Genomic DNA, 22694 nt, shown 5'->3' on the forward strand with positions numbered 1-22694 from the left:
AGAAATTAATTAACAAATTGCTCCTTACTAGCTGAAGATTATTAGCATTCTGGTAGCAATTTAAATAAATAGCCGATCAGCATTATACACCTATTATTTTCTATGAGAAAAATTAACATAAAGCCTATTCATGTAACGATTATTTTTCCCGCTAATCAAATAAAACCCTTGTGCCCCAATCAAGATTTTTATTGGTCACCAAAAGAAACGTAACGAATGTAGCCGAAGTGGCCCTATTGGTCCAATTCTGGCGGGCGGTTTGAAATCGACGAATAGCGCCGTGTTGTAAACAGTCTGGTGTCCGCTCGTATCCAAAGTGGCGTGGGGCTACATTTACGAAGCGTAGTGTTCAGTAGTTTGAAGGCATCGAAAGGTAAGAATTATTATTATTTCCTAATGTAGAAATTGTCATTGTTTGAAATTTATTGTAGAATTAGTGTAATTCAATGCGGATTTATGTGTGTTGAAGGTTTACCGTGAGTATCTTTCGTTTATCGGAAAATATTTGCTCGTGAATAGCCCATATACTCTCCATATAAACGCTAAGCAAATGGCTGCCATAAGAAAAGCATTGGGTCGGTCATATGGAAGCGGTTTTATTTTTTTGTGGCGTTATTACTAATGTGGCAAGGTTCTAAATTTTTTCCATTGCAGCTCATTTTCTGTAGGATAATCTGTGAAAATTTCAGACGTTTATTCGCACGCGAAAGGTAAGAAATCGCATTTTCCCAGTCAGGCTTTGTTCCTATGCTGGGCTATACACAGCCGTACCCGACTCCATTTGCACAGTGTAGATGCCTTATGCCGTGCTTTCCTTATGACATACACAGTAAGCATAGGGTACAATATTGAAGTAAAATCGGATTTTCGGGTGATTTTTCGCAAAGTTTTAGATTTTAATTAGGGCACAAGGGTTTAGTGCTGATTTTGAAAATTCACCTCATTGATGACGTAGCCCACAATGACGCCTTTTCTGCTTTTTGGGCGTTTATTTAACAAATTCAGTTTTACCGCCAATTTTCTTGCGTATGGCTTTTTCGAACCTTGAGGCTTTCGGTTTAATGGGATTTTGGCCTGCAGCATATCGGCCATTATGCATAGAAGCTAATGGAAACTTTTCACAATATCCTCTAATGTGAAGATGTCCATATTTGGATCGTTTTAGGCAGGCTCCATTTTGGCATCACGTAAACGTGCAAACCAGCACAGTCTCCATGATTATGTTGTTAACTAACTTTGATCATGCTTAAATTAATTTCGTATTGATGAAGGTGGATGTTGGGGATTTGCTTAAGGTTTAGGCAGTTTACTTCCGGAAGTTCATCTTTAATTACTGCAAAAAATCAATAGGGTGATGATGGTTCCAATGCTTGCAGTTACATCAGTGCCTAGTCATTTAATGAACTTTCAGAGCATTTTTATTTAAAAAAGTATTGCTGCCGTGCTCTTCAATAAGTCAGAAGTAAATGGAGGTTTTTAATTGAAACTAAAATCAATGCACTTTGAATAACGCAATTAGCCTAATTAATTAATAATATTTTACTATTTTTATTTTTAGTGGAGCTTACTGTTCCTATTAATAATGGCCTGCTTTTATTAAACCGTTATAGGTACGCGCTTATTAGAATTTTTTATGAATTTTATAGTGGATATTTTGTTATTCATTCACCATGTCAAGAATCTTTTTTTATATATATATACAATGAATGTTTGGTTTTTATACATACTCTTGCCGTTTGAGTGAACGAGTCATTTGCCTCTTAAGCTCCTCTTGTATACAGGGTCTTACTTAATGATAGGAGGTCTCATTCCTGAACGAAAATCAAATTGAATTGTTTATACATAGAGTTGGGTTTTTCCTTTTAACAGTGGACAGAACTAGGAAAGATTTGTGATGTTTTCATTGCCACTTTTTTTCAAATATCAAAATTATCGCAGATACGGGGTGTTTGTTTTCTAATACATTTGTAGAGGTGGTTCTTCCCGAAATGCATCTTTCCACTTTTTGGGACTGGGATGTTCATGATTCTTCCTTGTTAGACTGGAGACACTTGATTGATTATTTTCCAAACGTATCAACAGAAACAAAAATGTCTCAAACTGAACAAAAATATGCATGTATTGAAATGTTGATTGCCTTTCAACTTTCAAGCCTTGAAAATGCATTTCCGGCTTTAACGCCACTGAGAAACTGTTGATAACTATTTGTTATCGAAATCTAGAAGAGCACAAACTACCAGATAATCACCAAAATTATTTAACAATTATACTAAGCTTAATGTGGATAATTTAGCTGCATTTCTAACTGACAAATTATGTGTTGTGCAAAACCAAATTCCAAACTTCTTTTTCATTATTTCGAATTTTAGTTCCGTTAATTCAGCGAATTTTGTGAATTGGGAAAACTGTTATTTTAAGGAGGATTTAAAAAAGTGCCACTGTTATGTTATTATCCTCATTTTTACCTCAATAGTTAAATTATTATATAATTTTTAGTTTGGATGGTTTTTTTAACTTGAAACGTTTAAATAGTTCGGAACTTTGTGACCCTTGTGATTCTCTTTTATATATTTTTTTGGAGCCAACGTTTCGACCAGAGACAAAGGTCGGAGAATAACGCATTGAGTTTATAAGCGCATCCGTTACAAACAAAAACTGTTGAAATTGACGCTGTTTTTAACACACTTTTAAGTATAGATAGTGTGAGCGGATAAATGTCTGACGATGTAATATCCGGCACTCTTGCCATTCAATCAGTTCGTCAGGTCCAATCTGTCTTTCATTTAATTAATTATAATTTTTTCAAATTATACCTGTAACTGCTCTGAATTTCTCGCATTTTATTGAATAAACTGTGGTGCAATAACGTACCGTTCTAAAATTCTTGCACACGTTTGCGGTTTCACTCAACCCACATGTTCAAAGATTTTGGGAGTTAAAATTTAGATAATCAAGTGGAAAACAGCAATGATAAGTAGGAAATTATCCGAAGTCATTGAAACATTCCTTTTTTAACTGTTGCGTCTTAACGGCAATCAGCGGCTACTAATTAACTAAAATATGTTTGTTTTGTTAAAGCCGTCGAAAATATTCTCTACACTCTTGTACCATGTTGAAGTTGCTTAAAGTTAGAAAGTAATAGACAAATAGGAAATAAAGCGGAAAAGTATTTTGGTTCCTAATTTGGCCAACAAAATGGTCATTTAATTATCTGAAAAATCCCAATACTTACTAAAATAACGCTTGTACCCAAAGCCACACGTTTTAGATGCATAAACTAACTTAAATTGACTCATATATCTCAATATGCATACAATATACTCAATCGTATTTTTCAATTGTCCTTATGTATGTAATCGCTCATTATCGCACTCAAGAATCAATCTTATTGAAATCGTTAACGGTTTTGTCCAACCTGAATTACACCACTCGGTATACTTAATTGAAGATCGAAAGCGCTTGATTGAATTTGAAAGTGTTACAGACTCGGAGGTAGATTTATTTGAATATTTAACTGCGCTAAATATTCTAATTTAATTAACATATTAATTGATCTTATCAGTGTGCGTGAACCGAGGAGTAAGTTTTTTCATTAACAAATAAAAAATCGGAATTTTATAGGAGTAGCATCTCATGATGAATTAGTTCGAACAAAAGTCTTGAAAGTTGATTGAATTTTTAATGTTGATAAGGATGTAAAAAGTGTACAGAATACAATTTTTTTTCTAAAACTCATTAAAATTCAATTTTGCTTATTCTCAATGGGACACCCTGTTTATCATCAAGCATCAAATTTATGAATCATTTTCATTAAGAGAAAACTCAGCCATCATATTTGTAAAGCTATAAGTTTTTTGAGGTTTTTGCGACTGCCTCATTTTCTCCTTAACTGATAGTGCTGTAAAACTTGCTTTTAGTAGAAGTGTAAATCTTACAAAAAATTTCATTCCAACTGTATTGAATTTCGAATAATTAAACTCATGCTCTGCTAGTACATGAATATTTCAGTCCATTCTAGATGCACTTAGCCATTATTTAAGCAATAAATCCAGAAGCCCACGTTATTTACGCTACATAATAGAATATCGTTTTTGTACTGGGTTCATTATGTAGGTGTTGCAAACAATTAATTTATATACTATTGTATTTTAACTCCAGTGGCTCAAATGCCTCCCATTATACTTTCGAATAATTAATCAATTGCATTTGCATCAATTTCCGGAATTGTCTTTTAATGCTCTTCGAGTTGAAGGTATTAAAGTATCATTTCTAAAATACGGTTTAGGGCCGTCGTTTTCAGAAAAGTCTTTGGTTCTTTCAGCATCCGCTTCAATTATAACAGTTATTTTCTCTTTGAAATAAATACAGGTTCTTCCGAATTAAATTTTCGGCAATCTAATCACTTATTCCGCATCGAAACATGTTCTACTTTGCTATTTGCTTTATTCCTAGAATACTTACTTAATGAGATTCAAGCGAATCAGGTTGAAATAGTTTAAATATTTTAGTTAACCGTTATGTCAGGTTTTATTTGGAATAATGTCCGAAAAATAACACCTCTCTCAAATGTTGCCAAAATTGAGTCCTACAGTTTTGAGGATTAATTACTCTGAAATTTAGTCGTCAGCTGTTCTTTTAATCTAACAATCTTTTAGAACGAAGAACGTTTTTTATATTTAAAATGAACCAAATTAACTCATCTTGTAGATAACACCAAAACGCCTTTGCAACTGATCCAAGGTTCTTGATATTAATTTCTAAACTTTTTCAAGAAACGTAACTAGCTTTACGTCATTTTTATCTTGGAATCAGCAATAATATACAAATTTAGTGTAAACATGGTAGCAATGCGATTTTATTATATTAATTCTTTTCTAAGCCACTAATATTCCGACTTGGGAAAATTCTAAGCCCCGATATTTATTTTTTTTATTTATCCTTGGGAAAAAAACTCACAAGAATATTTTTCATACAATGAATCAAAAAATCTGTCTGGGTGGATATTTTTTATTTTTAATCTTGTTTTGTTTCAATGTTTATTTTCCATTTTTTGTGAAAATTTTATTAAAATCTTCTGAAAAGTAAAAAAAATGTTCTAATCGAAATTTTAGATGTAGGGGTGGCCGACTAAAATGATCAACTTCCTTCACTATATTTCAGCAATTTATTAATTCACTAAGCGAGACTACTAAAATCACTAAATTCCAAAATTAGATCAAAATGTGACGACGAAAAGATGGCGGAACCCGCTAACCCAAAAACGTCTAAAGTCAAAAATGGCCCCGACAATGTTGCCAGTGTAAGCCTATTTCGCTAACCACACGGTTGCCATACCAAACTCCTACATAGAGAAACTTAAATTTCCAATTGTAGACGGAAAGTTACTTGCATGCTAGATTGTCGATTTTTCATTTGAATAATCCCGTGACTCTTTAACTCGAACATTTTGCTTTCGCATTCTAAATCGTCTTTGACCCAATTTAATGCAAAAATAGTTCGGTTTTCAGAAAATGTGCAGTGATTTAGCGGCTATCTCTATCACGTAGAATGTACGAAGGTCTTTTCTTTGCCAGGAATAAAAAAAAACGTTTATGAGGTTTCTATTTGAACTCAGAATGTGTGATCGGAAATAAATTACAATTAGATAAATTAAATGCCCGAAATTACAATAATAAGATAAATATTTGTAAAGTATTTTTACATATAAAAATATTGGCATATAAGCAGAGTATTTTTAACTGTGAAGGTCTAAAGACAGATACAACGTGGTGCATAAATATACCGGCATAGTATGATGGAGACAACAAACTAAGCATTTTAGCTTGTGTTGAAAATAACAATGTTTTGTTAAACAAGTTCGACGTGTTTTTGTTGGTTTCAGAGTTTGGAAAATGGCATCATTGGTTTACAAAAATTATAGAGCTAGAAAACGGTGAAATGGGGAAAACTGTCGCTAATTTAAAATAAATCTTCTGATCAAAAGAATTAACATTTTTGTAATCATATTTTCATTCAGATACGCAAAAGTGTTTGTTACTCAGATTTATAGCTCTGTATAGAAGAGTTACTCAATTTCACTTTGGGCAGCCTAGTGTTGATTGGTACAAAATTGATTATACAAACTGTCAACATTTGACTTTTGACAATCGACATAGTAGTAGAACCTAAGAAGGAACGATGGTATGTCAAGTTAAGACTGAAAAAATCGGTTATTTTAAACCAATCAAATTCTGTATGTTCTTAAATCCATCTCTAAGCGCCACCATATTCGATCGCTCTCCTTGTCTTATTGCTTCCACCACAATCTGATTATCTATGAAAATGAAGTGAATTGAAACGTTTTTCGATAAACTGCATGTTTAAAATAGACAAATTCCCGTACAAAGTCAACAACACTTATTAATACGATAAATGATAACACATTTTGCTGGTGCACAGCCAGCTTGTAGTGATTAGATCGGCTGCTTATCAACTGTCTTTATTTTTCTGTATGTACATCTAGCTCGAAGTTGTTATTTTGATAAAATGGTTTTGGTATTTTGCATACCAGGATTTATAAAAGACAGAGTCCAGTTGGGCCTACATGCAGCCTCCGACCCCCCAGACGTACTTACGCAGTACAATAATTTCTATTTTAGCGTAACGACGCAAAATCTTCATTCACTTTAATAATAACTTAATAACATTTTATAAATCCGTAAATTTATAAACTAAATATTTAAAAAACACGTTCCCTCCATCCAGAAGAACTTGGAGTAATGTAACTTTTTATGACTTCAGCCTCCCCCCAGAATAAAATCCTGGATTTGAAACTGATCAGTTACGATAATTTACATGAGAAAATGCTAATGTCGGTAAAGTGACTGGGTTGGGTTGATTTCCGCTTTTATTCACCTGAATCCAGGTATAGAGGAATTCATTAGAGAACGATTGTTAATGGGAAAAATATGAAATGCAGGAGCATTCATTGTTAGTCAAAATCGTTCTGGACGCACAAAAAAGTGGAAGCATTATCGCGGTCGATCACTTGATGCTAGATTTTGTTGATCGGGACGAATTTCTATGCTAATTTGAAGATTCAATTAAGCTAACATTATGAATTGAATCAATGTGTCCAGCATCTTAAATATGGTCGATATTCAAAAATGTAGTGTGGCCCAAACCGGTTGGCAGTGACGTCATTATTTGAGTTGATAGATAGTTTTGCTTCATATGAGTGCAGATGATTTATTTTTCTCTATAAAATACCAATACACTTACGCGAGCCGTCGACATGGCATTTAAATGATTAGGAGTTGCTAAAGGGAGGTTAGATTTGCTGCAAATAAGACTCGTCAACCTCCAACTTTTGCAGTTTAGTGGAATTTTGTCGAATTCAATTTGCATTCCATGAAGAATACTGGAGAACCGCACCTTGAGTAACTAGAAGCACCACTTCAATTAATTAACGTTTTGTTCTGTAATTTTTCCCCAATTGTTCTAACTGAATTGGATGGTCATATTTCAGTCATCTTCAATTGATACTGTTCTTCTGTTATACATGCGAACTGATTAATTAAACTTTTAGTAGTTTCGTTACATTGATCAATTTCTTTCGGAATTGAACATAAATATATATGGCATATATAGCAACGATCTTGATAAAATATCCCTTTATGTGGCACGCAAAGGGGGCCCTTTTGGGGCCAAAGGGGGTGGATTTGACTGGAAACAAGAAAACCAGTCTCGCGGAATTATTAACGAGCCAAAGTTTAATCAAACAGCGCGGTGCTGCAAGTTTCTCAGCGGCCCTGGATTAGTGCGATGTTGCCGTTTGCTTCAATTGCCCTGATTTCCGGAAATTGCCAAAAGTAGTCGAATTGCCTCTTCAAAAGTCGGAAAATTCCTCTAGGCAGCTGCCCAGGATCCTGTCGTGCATGAATACCTGGGACGGCCATCTTTCAATTTCTAGCGTTTGTGTAAGAAGTGGATGTGAGAAATAACGGTTTTGTGAAAAAATTCCTTACATCAAGCGGGCAACGCCGCCTTCCGAGCAACCTTCTTATTGACCGTTGTTGTGGTAAAGTTAGTGGCGCGGGGGGTCACCCAACCGGCTTCACAGAATCTGCTGCGCAGACGTTTTGGCCGTTGTAAGCGCGCACAACCGTGTGCGCTGTTGCCACATTCGAGTGAACATTTTTACCGCGTGGACGTCCCTGCGACGTCGTACGGATGTGTTGTATATGTTCTGGTGGGACTAACGGCTGAGCGATCACTCAAGAAAATGAACGGTGCACGGTTATAGAAAGTTTGCCGCCAATAGTTAATGTCGGCACCGTTGTGATAACCACGTGCGTCCGATTTGCGCTATTTCCGGTGGTGTTTAGGATCTGTGAAGGGTGTTTTAGATGACTCCATGCCTGTGCTAATGGGGGTGTTGTGATTGTGCGCGCTGAAAAGCCCTTTTCCATCCGCCATGTCGGATAACAGGGCCGCTTGGGAAGGCAATATGTGGTGGCCCAATGCGGACCAACAGCAGATGCTTCAGCAGATGCAAAACCAACAGCAGCAACAGCAACAGAATGCTGAAACTGCAATCAGTTCGTCCAGCCAAACAGCGCACAACCAACTGTTCAGCTATAAAATGGCGAGCGCTTTTGAAAACACAAACACTTCCAACTCGAATGCCAGTAATCAGTATAGTAATGCGGGATTAGACTATAACCAACAAGGACATTGGTGGAATTACCAGCAACAGCAAGCACAGGATCTACAGAGTTCAGCGCTGCAGGGGCTGCAAAATATGTCCAACCAACAGCAGCAAACGATGCAGCAGAATCAGGTGGTAGGACTGTGGTTTATTTTTAGGTTATTTACCCATTAAAGCGCTTTGCGATGACAGTTAGGCTTAATTTTTGGTCTGAACAATTTTAAGAAATTTCGAACCCTAGTGAACACCCGGTGCGGTTATACAACTTGTCCATCTGGCCTTATCGATTTCTTCAGTTGCCACCTTGAAGGTTTGCCAAGGTCTTTTAACTGGCAGGGGCAACTAAGTGAGATTCGGAAAATTATAAATATCTAACGATTTTTCGGAACTTGGGAGTCGTCAAAATCTTGTTTAAATCAATAGGCATTGTGAAATTTCAACCCTTTTCGTCCATTTAGAAAGCCCATAATTGAAAGTATCGACATCGGTGGCTTAGGGAAGGTCTTTGTGATCCACCTACCTGTTTCTAGCCTTCGGCTACTCGCCGAACCATCGAGGATCTTGATCCCAACTTGGCGCCTCGGGCTTCTTTTTTCTTGTATGATTGGATGTTCCGCGGTCATGCGGAAAAATAGACGGACCGCGATCGTTGTAAATTTGACCGAAATAATGAACAATTTGCTCTTGGGATTTTGCTTCCATACAATTCCCATTTGGGGGTCTCCATGACTCTTCTACTAGAAAGTCTTCCTCGTATCTGCCGCAGGTTTATTGTAAATTCTGAAACACTCCACATCTTACGCGGAGCACAAGTCGAGGATTTCAAATGGTATCCCGAACATTTTCTATCGGAATCGAAACACTGAGCTTTATGCATATCTGCTCAATGCTTCCGCTAAAACGCAAATCCACAATCTTAATTAAAATACACTACCCCACAGTTCCAAACATAGACGAAACAGAAATACGAAAATAACAGCAATTGTAGTAGATTTTGAATAGTTCTTCTAAAGTTAAAACTTAAAACTACAGAAAATTCGAAAACTGTTGCCCTTATTTCCGACGAAAACGCAACCGAAAATCGTAAATTGTAGTAATTAAAGAACATTTTGGACATTTACTTTAAGTTTTCAGCTTAAAAAGTTAAAATTTGTCGTCTTCGTTCCCACCTATTAACCTGAATCTGGAATAAAAATGGGTTACTTTTTGATATTCTGAAGTTTTCCATCTTTTTAACTTTAAAATTCGAAGCATTTTTCGTATTGGTTCTTTTTTAATTAACATTTTAGTTGAAATACATTGAATACGCTGAAATATAATATCAAGACTTACATTTTTATGTTTAAGAATGAATGTTGAAGGAAGAGAAATTAAAAAAGTAGCACGCCGTTTACGTTTAACCGTTTAATTTTTCTTTAACTTTCAGTTGTAATTAACAAACTAACTTTATCATTGTGACTAATTTCTTCGTACCATCCGTACTTTTCTCGGAACCAATAACATTAAGCCAAACCAATTCGAAAGAGATAACTTAGAATCAAATAAACTCAACTTGATGACATGCAAATATCTAACATTAACAATATTTTCTATAAATCTTTAAAAAGAATAAGTAATGCTTTTATAGAAAGTTTCGGCAGCTACAGATTCTCATTAAGTTTATTTATTTCTTGAAAAATCACGTGGTTTACTTTAAAAACTGTGTAACTTCTCAGAAGTAAAATGTTGAAAGATTAACGAACTTAACGTGGGGTACCATCGTAAATTAGTGGAATTAGAGCATTCAAGGTTGGCACTTTTAGTCATCGAAGTTTTGAAAGCGCAAAACATCTGATAACTTGAGTTATTAATCGTTCTTTTGCCTGTTTGTTACACTCCACAATTTTCATTAAAATTTTACCTACCACGTCGTGTACAACTACCACAAACCCAATCCATCATCGTGTAATACAAAGCCCATAGAAATAAAATTAAAAAGAAAGGACGCTTAACGTTAAAATAATGGGAGTTTCACAACCGAGATAATAGATTTTAGATTCAGATTGCCTTCGGCTGTACAAGAGGAAAAAAAAACATGTAAAAAATACATCAGCCGCGCCCAGCTGAACTGGAGCGCACCTGCACTCACTTTTGTTGTTTTATTTCTTAAGTTCCAGCCGTTGATTTAATTATTACTTGGAGGATTCATCGTGGAAATAAGCCTGCAAAGGACCGTTTTAGTTGTTGGTTGTAATGAAAATTTGCAAATTTGATGATCAATGCAATAATGGAAGCGTTAATTACGTTAATACTGTTTGCAGGTTATAAGCTTTTAATGATTTAATAAAACTTGATAATTTAATGCAATAAAAATAAACAGTCCTAATGGCTATGTACGGTATAAACTGTGTCAAAAGTACGTTTGATTTAAACAAAAGTTTAAGAATTTGGAATGCGGCACGATTACCAGATGGGATTACAGGGAATTTAGAACAGATAATAGATTTGCTACTAAATTGCATCGGTACTTGCAAAATATCTATTAATTTAAATTGAAATCTAGATACGCTCATATTTGCGTAGTTTTGTTAGTGATTTATAATTATCATTAGGTTCTATTGAGAACACAGTTCTATTAATTGGCTTGTTATTTTGGGCATTCTAATCATGACTGATATTTGTTTCATTTGTTAGCTACAATTTTGTTGGAACATGTGGAGCTAATTATTATTTATTTTTTTTTTACTTTTTCCAGCTCGTATTGACATATGTAGTAAATTCCTTCGGAAAATTACGGTCTTCAGTGGTAAATTCGTTATTTAATAACTTGATTTGCTCTAAAGTATTGCCACTTTCTCTGATTTCGCGCTGTTTTGTCAGTTAAAGAAAAGTATTACTTAGGAAGGTTGAATATATTTTATTAGATAAACAATAGTAATTCAATGTAAATTTTTCTTATTCTTTTTCGAGATAATATATCATAAAGTTTATTTGGATATAAATTTAATATATTTGTTTTTGTATTTAGATTAAATTTTAATATTGGATTTTGCATTTTTCCAGCATCAAGATACGCAATCTAGACAGGACGAAGCTCAGCGACAAGAAGTTACCCGTCAGCACCAAGAGGCTGTTCATAGACAGCAGCAAGACGAATACAGGCAAGTCACATAATATTTGCTTTAATTTTTAAATGAACTTTTCCATTGGTCTATTAGCATACTATCTCATAAATTACAGGGATTATGTTCTTCTAGCAATGGTAATTTGCTTTATTTATTGGCTTTTTTCTCTCTTAAGTCGTGCTGCAATAAATATGCTAATTTAATGACTGTAACTTATATTGTATTAGTTGCTTGTAAAACGGCTAATGACTCTGTTACAAACGTCTTTGAGTTAAAAGGATTAGTTTCAGCTGGGTGGAAGTGAATTCAAAAATCCTTGATTCGTTATAATGGTTTGAAAATACGTCTATTTTGATGGTAGTATTTTCTCGACAGTACGCGAAACAATAAAAATAGGTGGGTTTATCAGACAAAAACTTTTGTTTTGTTGTTACCAAATATTCTTTGTTTTGTAGTGTTCAATTTTTTTGCTTTCGCTTTGAATTTTTTATCTACGTCTTGGTCGAAGCTTTCCACCACTACATTAAAGTCGTGATTCGGTATATCTTTTATTTTGGAATCATCTTCCTATGTTCTTTACGTCCAATTTATTTTTAGTTTGTCCATTTATAGGATAAGTTCATGCTTTTTTTGCTGGTGTGCTCTCCATTCCCTTCTGCTGATCTTAGCTGTTTGTCAAAGTCCTTGTTTTTGTTTCGAAATGTTGTATTTCGTTAGTTTGATTCTCAAACATGAGCTGAGTTTTAGATCTTTCATTTTCTTTTTGCAATTCCACGTCTGAAGATTATTCACATGGTGTCATGAATTATTATTTTTGTTTGCAAAGTCCACAAATTTTTCCACACTATTAAATGTTTCTATAATATATGCTTAGTCAATGGTGGATTTCGCGTTATTTTCCTTGTCTAGCGCTGTGCTAGCTTTGGGGGCTTTGTTACTTATTATTTTTTGTACATTATTGTTGTTTATCTGATTCATATTTTGATGTTGACTATGTTTTTCGAAATTGCTTATCAGGAACAAGTTCCGTCAATGCCCAAAATAATTATATTATGAATAATTATATTTATATCGAACGACGGTATATTAATTGAACCGAAGGCAAATGATCTTGTTTTCTTTGCATCTTGTTACGAGTTTTTTTCACTCATCGAATAAACAATCTTAAGTATGCACGATGAATTACACATAAAAGAGGAGCAAGCGAAACTTCGTCTACTCCGTCCGTTTTTAAACCTTTAGAATTTGCTCCTCTTCCTCAATCAATTGTATCTCTGCCCCCCCTAGGAACGTTCCACAGAATTGAGGACTTCTTATATAATTCGATTCATTTGTTTGTGCTGCAAGGTTTAATTTATAAATTGAACATCGCACTTTGTTATCATGTACAATTGGCTTTTTTAGTTGTAAATGTTCCTAATTCTTCTTCGGTAAAAGCTATTTTTCTCATTGATTCATATTTCGCATGAAATCTTGCAAATTGTGGCTGTATGGTCTTGTGACTTGGCAGAAGTAAGGACCTTGGGAGTGCGTTTCGGAAGAAAAGCGACTTCATTAAATTTTTTGTAACTGTTAACACTTGCATTGGTTTTTGTTCTTATAATCAATTCGTTTCAAGGTGGAAATGAGGGGTTCAGTGGGCGATTTTGATTTTTCTCTGCATTGACGCTGGTTATATGATGACTTTGCACATCTATATCTGTTTTACCCGGGTTTTCTTTTGTTTTTTTTTTTAGAGAAACAAGAAATAAATGGAAATGTAATACTGATTAAATCATCTTTCTACACTAACATGAAAAATCACCTACAACAGTTGTATCTGATAATGATTTATACCAAAATAAATTATGTCAAAGAAATATGTAGGAATGTTATGAAATAGAATTATTAGAAATATGTATGAAATAAAATGTTCTGACCGTTCGATCTGGAATACCATTCAAGTTTCATTTTATAGAAAAGGTGTGATGGTGATGAGAAAACTTAGGCTTGTGGTGACATTTTTCTTTGTGGTCATTACATTTACATTGGAAAAAATAGTTTTAACCTTGCCTCCGTTGAGAATTGCTGATTGCTGAAAGTCTTAACTGATAGACATTACTTTAGTTTCAACATACACATTCGAATCTAGTGATCATAATTTTCCTCATTCACCCTTCAATGGAGTTTAGCAATGAATTTAACGTAATTATTTTATTACAGGCTGCACCAAGAAGCCATCGAGCATCATCGTCAAGCGATCGCAGAAGCACAGGCTCGCCATCACCAATTGCAGCAGCAAACCCATCAGTTGCAGCATCAGCTACAACAGCGAAATAACCACCACCAGGTAAATGATCCGTTTGTAAAATTTTCAACTTTTGCGCCAATCTCGTGCTAGATTTGAGCAAAAATTTTAGAAAAGGTTTGGCATTTTGAGCTGCTGTTGTAATTCGGTCAGTCAAGTCAAATCGGTATTTTTGAAGCTTGATTTTGGGTCTAAGTTCCTCAAATATAGGCGTGTATTGTTAGTATATTGCAGAGGCTCAATAATGGTAGGTGGTGTTTTAGCTTTTGACCAGTTTTTCAATTGGGAGAGTACAAAATTCTGCTGAGTGCTGGTAGTTCAGAATTGTCCATCTCAAAATCAAGCTTCTTATATAGTATGGTGAAAGATAGTCGAACAGTTAATAGTGTAGCAGAATTTTTTGCTCTCTCGTTGGAGTCATAATTTTTTTTGGAAACAATGGTCAAAACTTGTGGCGTCCAATCACGTTGAGCCTTTGTGATATAACTAACACTATACTAACCTGAACTTAGACCTTTTTTTTAGGTTCCAAGGCAGGCTGAAAGTCGCTCGCACATGACAACAGCCCTCAATAATGTCTGGCAGCCCTATGAATTCTAAAATACGAGGACCCGGTCGACCACCGAAAAAACCCGTTTCTTGTACCTGGTGCAACGAAGTTAAATTACCGTTAAAATACGTCTTTCCTACAACAAATGGCAAACGAGAGTTTTGCTCCGAAACGTGTTTGGCAGAGTTTCGCAAAGCCTACATCAAAGGCAGTACTTGCATACAATGTAATAATGTGATTCGGAACAACAGCAGCACTCCAAATGCTTCTAACAAAGATTTCTGTTCGACGTATTGCATGAACAAGCACCAGAAGAAAGAGATCGCAAATCGTTTAAGTGGCGTTGGCGCTTCTACGTCTGTGGAAGGCTCTCCGATATCCTTTCAAACATTTGATTGGTGTGATTATATTCAAGAAACCAATAGTGTTGCTGCACCTCAGATTTGCTTCCGACAAACTGCCAGTCCACCTATCAATGATTTTAAGGTCGGCATGAAGCTGGAAGCCATTGATCCTCGAAATGTTACCTCAACTTGTATAGCCACTGTGATCAGTACTTTAGGGCCTAGGCTTCGATTGAGATTAGATGGAAGCGACAACAAAAACGATTTCTGGCGCTTGGTGGATTCCAGCGAAATTCACACAATTGGACACTGCGAGAAGTCGGGCGGTATGCTGCAACCTCCTCTCGGATTTCGCATGAACGCAAGTTCTTGGCCGATGTTTTTATTGAAAACTTTAAATGGTGCAGAGATGGCTCCCAGTAAAGTTTTTCAGAAGGAGCCCGCGGGTCCAAAAGTGAATCTATTCGAAGTGGGGCAGAAGTTGGAGGCTGTTGATAAGAAGAACCCACATTTGATATGCTGCGCGACTGTGGGTGCAATTAAAAACGACCAAATCCATGTAACTTTTGACGGATGGAAAGGCGCCTTTGACTACTGGTGCAAATACGATAGTCGCGACATATTTCCCGTTGGATGGTGTGCGAAGTCGGGCCATCCTCTGCAGCCGCCCGGCCAAAAGAATAACACTGGCATCAGTCGGTACAGCTTCAAGCCGGCATTTGTACCATTTGTTCCTACCAGCACGATCAGTTCTGTGACTGAGGTTGTTCAATCGGAAGCAGATACATCGGCTTCATCTCTGCCTCCTACTGTTATCAATTTCCAGAGGCAATGCAATGGAGGGTCATTAATCAACCCCGCCAACCTCCCAGCAAGTTTAGAAGATGTCTCTATGGTCACTCTACAGAAAAAGTTTGTGGAACAGCTTCTGTACGCATCGAATCAACCAGAAGATTTACTTGTCAGTCTGCGGACTTTGATTGGAGAAGATTTTGAAATCAATTTTAAGGGCGGTGTACATGTTTTACAACTACCTAAAGCAAACTCTGTTGCTGACATCGAAACTATGTTTTCGATGATTAGTGAAACAGTTCAATGTTGCCGGAATTTATTCAGTCTCGAAGAACCTCAGGGAGAGTGCTCTTTGTGTGAAATTAAAGCGACTGCAAGGGCGGTTAAAAGAAAATTTCCTCCGGAACAGGAACCGGCTACTTCAACCACACCCGCCAGTTCTACAGCTACACCTCCGGCTCCTCCACCCAGTTGCAATTTAGGCAAAATACCTATACAAGAATGGGGAATCGAAGAAGTGATCCAATTTATCGATTCTACGGATCCCTGTCTGGGTGTGCACGCTGAACTGTTCAGAAAACATGAAATTGATGGCAAAGCCTTCTTATTGTTGAACTCTGATATGATGATGAAATATATGGGTCTAAAACTAGGACCTGCTTTAAAAATATGTAATCTAGTGTCTCGGTTAAAGGGGCGTCGATTTGCAGTTTAACTGCTAAATTAAACATCTTTATATACAGTTATACTTTATAGGAAGTTAAAAAGTTGATATCAATAAAATCTATTTCAGTTTACGGAGCGTATTTTTATTTTTTTGATTTTGCTCTTGGAATTTTATGAAAACCAAACTTGACTAAGTTTTGATCAAGTTACTAACAACAGTACTGAGCGAAAAGTTTCTAATATCAGCTCAAGTACTTGCTGTCTGTATATAGTTAATATATGGCGCCTAAAAAGTTTGGAAATGGCTTGTTTGAATCTATCCCAAGATTCTTTTTTTTCTAAAGGTATTACAGCAACACCAGCAGATTTCACAACCGAAAGGCAGAATGCCGAAAAAGGGAGATTCGAAACCCAGGGGTCGAATGACCGCTTATGCATTCTTTGTGCAAACATGCAGAGAAGAGCATAAGAAGAAACACCCCGAAGAAAACGTCGTATTTGCTGAATTCTCAAAGAAATGCGCCGAAAGGTGGAAGGTAAGCCTATTCAATTATCACTAGGTCTTAATTTAGTCTCAAGGCTGAAGATTTATCGTGAATGGTCCTATAAGAGAAATAGCAAAATGTTCAGCTTGACCTTAGATATTCAAGAATGCGATTCAAAAAGCTTTCAAGGCCAAGGCAGACTTCTCAGCAAGTCTTAGCATAACCACTGACCATCTACGTTATTTTCATTACAACTAGCCAATAAATAATTTTTGTGTCCAATTTTATCCGAAAATCTCGCAGAGTTATTATCAATTAAAGGTGCCCCAAAACATTTCTGCCAAATTACCGCAACTATCAGATTATCGAGCATGAGTCTTCAGAACGTTCTGAATCATTTAAATTCCAATCCGGGCAGAACTGATTTTTTCGTCGTTTTCAACCATTAATTAATTTAAAAAAACTTCCGAGGAGAACGTTCCCGTTCAATTCTAATTTATTTACGTACGAAATTAGTTTTTATGTTGGCGATTTCGGAAATAATTCATCATACTCGTCTATACCATTAACTTTCAGACAGTTATTTACAGCTATAGCCAGAATTGTATTGGAAAGTTTTACGGCTTCTCAATGCGCACATTAAATACCAAATTTAAATTAAGTTTTTCAAACTTAATTGAGCCTGAAAGGCTCTGATCTTTATCTCAAATTGTCAAAAGTCTGTTAACAGTTCACCTAATGGATTAATTGTATGAAAATATGGGTTATGCATTAAATCATTCTGAGCGTCAATTTCCTGTAAGATTGCGGTGTCATCCTTATATTCCACTTCATCGTATTTTCAGATTTTTAAATTTATGCCCTTTATTCTTCGAAATGTCGGCATCTATCGTGTTTTGCTGATTTGTATCCGAAATCATTTGTAAATCGTTTTTTTTTCTTGTTTCAGACCATGTTGGACAAAGAAAAGAAACGCTTTCACGAGATGGCTGAGACTGACAAGAAGCGCTATGATACAGAAATGCAGAGCTACACTCCACCTAAAGGGGAGAAGCAGCGAGGCAAGAAGCGAAAACAAATTAAGGACCCCAATGCGCCTAAGAGATCATTGTAAGTGTCGCTATTTTTTACTGCCAACGATTTGTTCAAGAAAATATTCAATTCCCTCGCAAACATTCTACTTTTTTCTTGTTGCTTTTCAGGTCGGCATTCTTTTGGTTCAGCAACGACGAGCGTGGCAAAGTTAAGGCTCAAAACCCGGAATACGGTGTCGGCGATATCGCCAAAGAGTTGGGCAGAAGGTGGGCTGATGCCGATCCAGAAGTGAGGTCAAAGTTCGAGGCTTTGGCAGATAAGGACAAAATCAGATATGAGAAAGTGAGTACTAATAGAGTCGTTTTCTGTAAATGTTTGTTTCTTACAAGCACAACTTGATCAGGCATTAGCCGCTATATAAACGGTTTTTGTCTATAATACTGTGCCAGATTAAAATGTTGGCAGAGCTTGTCCGATAATTAATTATCTTTATTATTGGTATGCTATTTCCATACATCATTATTTGTCAGTAAATCGAGTGCAAATTGAAGTGAGTCATACTGATCAAGAAAAATAGCGAAGGAAATTATAGTATTGCCAGTTTCGTTCGCATTGTTTTTATTAATTTTATGGCATTGTGTATAAATGTTATATTAAACTAATTTATTAAAGAGAATAATCTGAAATTCGAAATCTACTCAATTTTGGTTCCATTTAACCGCATGCATCAACTGTTCCGTCTTTTAAATAATCGTTGATCAAAAAATATTGCGCATGTTTTCGTTCGTTCATTCGATTCGTTAAAATTTCACATCTTCATTTCCTTTTCAAGTCAGTTTGATATTTATGTTTATTTTTATTTCATTTTATTCGTTGTATGCAAAGAAAATTATTATTATCGTGAAATTCAGAAAAAAATCGGATTTTAAGAGGCCCACAGCCAACTATGATTACCATAAAAAAGTTTATTTTTAATCTCGTCAATCAAGTTGACTATGACAACGAGTGCTAGTGATTGGATTCAACGCAAAAAGTTCTACCAAGGGCAATTTTAACTTTTTTCAGTTCAGCAGTTTACGTAATACGTGATAATGAAAAAGTGTTGATTTCTTGACTTCAGGAACCAAGTCGGGTACCTAAATTTTGAAACGATGAATAGGCAATCGAATTCTGTCCAATTTTGCTCATTTAACCGATTCTCTATCTTTAAAAATGTAGAAGTTATCCATACAAAGAACCCTGTATATTATGTAATTCTATGCAATTTTGGACATTTCATTTCACATCACTTTTAGCTTTAAACCCACGGTATTAATTAAACCTGATATACTTCTGAAGAGATTTCTAAAAAATAATCAAATTGGTAGAATTTGAAATAAAATTATAGAAAAAATATCTAACTAGCAACCGATGTCTGTCAAATTTACCTCTTTCTTCAGCAGCTTAACATTTAAAAATAAAGTAATTATGCAGTTTGATTTTTTCTTCTACAATAGACATTGAATGAATAACCTATTTTGATACTTAGTAAAGGTGGAAAACATTGAATAATAGAAAAATTCTTCAAATCCGATATTTTCCACTTTTTAAGGGAACGTGGCGATCGAGCTGGGCGATGCTGGTGTGCATATAAAACGCAATTTTTTTAAAGAGTGAAAAAAGTCAAGTAAAAGATGGTCACATGAGATTATTATAGGTCTTCGAAACTGAAAAAATCCTGGAAACTCCCAGCAATTTCTTATCAAAGTGAGTTTTTTCTCACTAACTAGATTTTCATTATATTATATCATGGACCGAATTAAGGGGTTTTTGGATTTATCTTGGCGAATTTTTGATAAAAACGGTGTTCAACGACGGATCGCTTCGATTTAGTATCCAAAAAAATCCTGGAAACGCCCAGTCAGTTTTCCTTCACTTCAGGTTCGTCTGCTTTGGAATTAACAAACAGATATGGATGAACAAATCAACACACATTTATTCATAGTAGTGAAGTTCCCCCATAAAATTTCAGCCACCTAGAGTACCTATCAGAAGAGATTTAAGAGATAATTTATGTAATAAAACAATTTTCAAGATTTAACACGTCAGTGGGTAGTCCAGATTGTTTGCCCCTCTTACTTGGGATACACAGCAATTAACAAACATTTTAATAAAACTTTCAGATAGACTAACGTAATTTAAAGATCAATATGATAATAACTTCTAAAAAACGATTAGGTACCCGCAAGGTACGTAGCAGACTCGCAGTAATCTATTACCGTGCATATGTGCTTTCTGCGTTTATCGCGTTCACTTGCATCGCCCAGTTCGTCCGCGGGTGCGCACAAGCCCTAAACCTTTCGAACTTTTCAGTGAAGGACTACTGCAACTACCACTCAAGGTGTGTAAATAAATACATTGAAATTTTGTTTTTTTTTTGCAGGAAATGACAGCTTATAAAAAGAAGCTGAACCCGGTTGTCCAACCACCTGTACCTGAAGAAGAGCCGGAAGATGAAGACGATGGGGACGATGATGACGACGAGTAAATTAGTAGCGCCCTGCTCTGATCGTTCGCCTTCTCATTCCCTCAGGTTCCGACTGATTACTACTTTTCATTGTTCCAAAGTGTTATTTTTTAGTACAATAACTACTCTTCTCGTTTTTATTTTGATAATTTATCGAATAAAACACTAACTACTCATTCACGGTGTGTTTTGTTCAGGATGTTAGTCAATGGACACATTGGCACAATGATTAGGGTAGTCAGTTGTCTTTTGTATATAGTTATCCCGTAGCATTGTAATTTTATTCATAATTATGTTTTTTACCCGTTCAGTGTGTATTTATAGCAGACTTGAATTTCAAAAAAATCTCTTGCGAGTATTTGAAATTCGGGTTCTGTTATCGACTGAGTGTGTTACGAGTCGTGTGCAGGTACCCACAATGGTAAACCAGGCGTTGTGTTTGTCCCAGTTAGCGTAGATACCGTTTTTTTATTTCATCAGAAAAATCCGCGATAATTTCCGGACCGTTTCATCAACGAGGATGTATAGGAATCCACACAACTACCTCCAATTAGTGCGTCAATTGCAAATTAGTTGAGAAAAAAGAGTTATTATTATGCAGTGGCGGCGGGTGTATAAGCGCTACATTAGTGCAAAACTAGCGGGTTATTGTTGCTTTTTTTGGAGTTTCGGGGAAAAAACAAGGATATTCGCGATTCTAATGTTTCCAGATCTATTAGAAGAGTTCTGTAGATAGACTGAGATACAACATTTTATTAACCATTATCGGGTTTTTAAATTCACTTAACGACAACTGATTGGTTATAAACATTCAAAGCACGATTTGCCCAATGGCTATAACCTATTGAAAAAGTTTTGCAATAGGCAATTGTAATAACAGCTGCTTATTTGCAAAAATTGTCGAATGTTTTAAGTTTTTACTGGGTGCCGTTGCTGTATCCGTTGTCCACGTGAAGAAACCGGTCTGGAAACTGTTTGCAAGCTAGCGCCTTCAAAAACGTTTACTTTAATTCCTACATATCTAGTTTAAGATGATCAGCTTCCCAATAGATTTCAAAATTTGCCTTTAGCGGCGCAAGAGGCCAACTCTCCGCGTTCTAAAAGCAATGTACTATAATTTCCTGTACAGTCTTAAGACGGAATCACTCGACCAATTTAATTTTCCATAACTTGCATCCTGTAGTGGTTTACATGACAGGTTTTTGAAAATGTCTAATAGTGGTTGAATTATTTTTTCGGGCGTTGAACACTTAGTGTTTTATGAAAATTTTCCTGTACCGCGATATGAATTTTTTGTTTTCATTGTGTCCAAAATTACCAATTTTATCCACATAACAATTAAACATGCCCTTTGGCATCTTTTATAATAAGTTTTGCAAGGGCATGATCTCGACACGCATTTTCTCAAGTTGGTAATTTTGGTAGTTAAAGTATTTGAGATGTAATCGATTTACCAATTCCCCTAGAGCATAAGCAGAGCATATTTTTATTATTTCTTGATTGTGGCTATTTAATACTCGATGAGCATATTTGGAGCAATTGTATTACGCGCCCAATTAGGGTTGGGAGTTCGATCCAATTGCTGGATACGCTTCTATGTATTCAAATAACACTACATTATGGAATGGTAAAAAGTACTTTGGAAGGAACGAAATTCCTAGATGAACATGCGGCTATTTCTTATTTATTTTTTTCTATATCAAAACGACAAGGAAATGAAAATAATAGGTCCATAATGTTTTTGCCTTTGGAAGGATTTGCAAAATGCCAACAGATCTATATTTTCCAACAAATAGGCCATTTGTCGCTCTGTTTTATTTATAGGGCCTGATTGATTGATTAACACTAAGCAATGTTTGTTTTTTATAATGTCTAGGGAGAAATAAAATAAAATGAAATAAAATTTTCGAAACAGTATTTTTAATTAGCTTATGCGGGATTTGATAGCAGTAGTAGATAGTTTATTTGTCAACAGTGTAAACCGTTTTGTCAGTTTTTTTTGTCATTTTCTGTATAGTCGACGAACAACTTATATAACAATACTGAAAGCGATTGGTATGGTTAAATGCGCAGGTCCGGCAGCCAATTAGTATTTGTTCTGATCGTGCCAGAGAAAAGTGGTGCTCAAGCAGCGGGCAAGAAAAGCGAGAAAAACTCGGAAAAATTTCGATTTCTGGTTCAGAACTGTTGGTTTCCCTTAAAGGAAACTCGTGGGATCGTGATTGTTGGAATTTTT

The 22694-nt window shown here is 35.6% G+C and overlaps 1 protein-coding gene across 5 annotated transcripts; it reads left to right on the top strand.

The window, feature by feature from the left end:
- Positions 1-268: 268 nt before the first annotated feature.
- LOC109533748 (polycomb protein Scm) lies at positions 269-22370 on the top strand. Of its 5 annotated transcripts, none has more exons than XM_019899147.2 (7): positions 8190-8824; positions 11732-11829; positions 13996-14122; positions 16777-16968; positions 17867-18027; positions 18120-18294; positions 20375-22370. In XM_019899147.2, the coding sequence occupies exons 1-7, from the start codon at positions 8456-8458 to the stop codon at positions 20477-20479; spliced, it is 1227 nt and encodes a 408-aa protein (XP_019754706.2). In that variant the 5' UTR covers positions 8190-8455; the 3' UTR covers positions 20480-22370. The 5 variants fall into 5 exon arrangements, with proteins under 5 accessions (XP_019754705.2, XP_048518426.1, XP_019754708.2 ...); XM_019899148.2 differs by having other exon boundaries at positions 8190-8821; XM_019899149.2 differs by lacking the exon at positions 16777-16968 and having other exon boundaries at positions 8175-8824.
- Positions 22371-22694: the final 324 nt, after the last annotated feature.

This window comes from Dendroctonus ponderosae, unplaced genomic scaffold (genome assembly GCF_020466585.1).
Source record: "Dendroctonus ponderosae isolate FM_Combo_2020 unplaced genomic scaffold, Dpon_F_20191213v2 Dpon_F_20191213_1, whole genome shotgun sequence".
Taxonomy (NCBI): domain Eukaryota; kingdom Metazoa; phylum Arthropoda; class Insecta; order Coleoptera; family Curculionidae; genus Dendroctonus; species Dendroctonus ponderosae.

Excerpts from the sequence above, each read along its gene's own strand:
- LOC109533748 (XM_019899146.2), top strand. The coding sequence starts at position 14,655 with ATGTCTGGCAGCCCTATGAATTCTAAAATACGAGGACCCGGTCGACCA.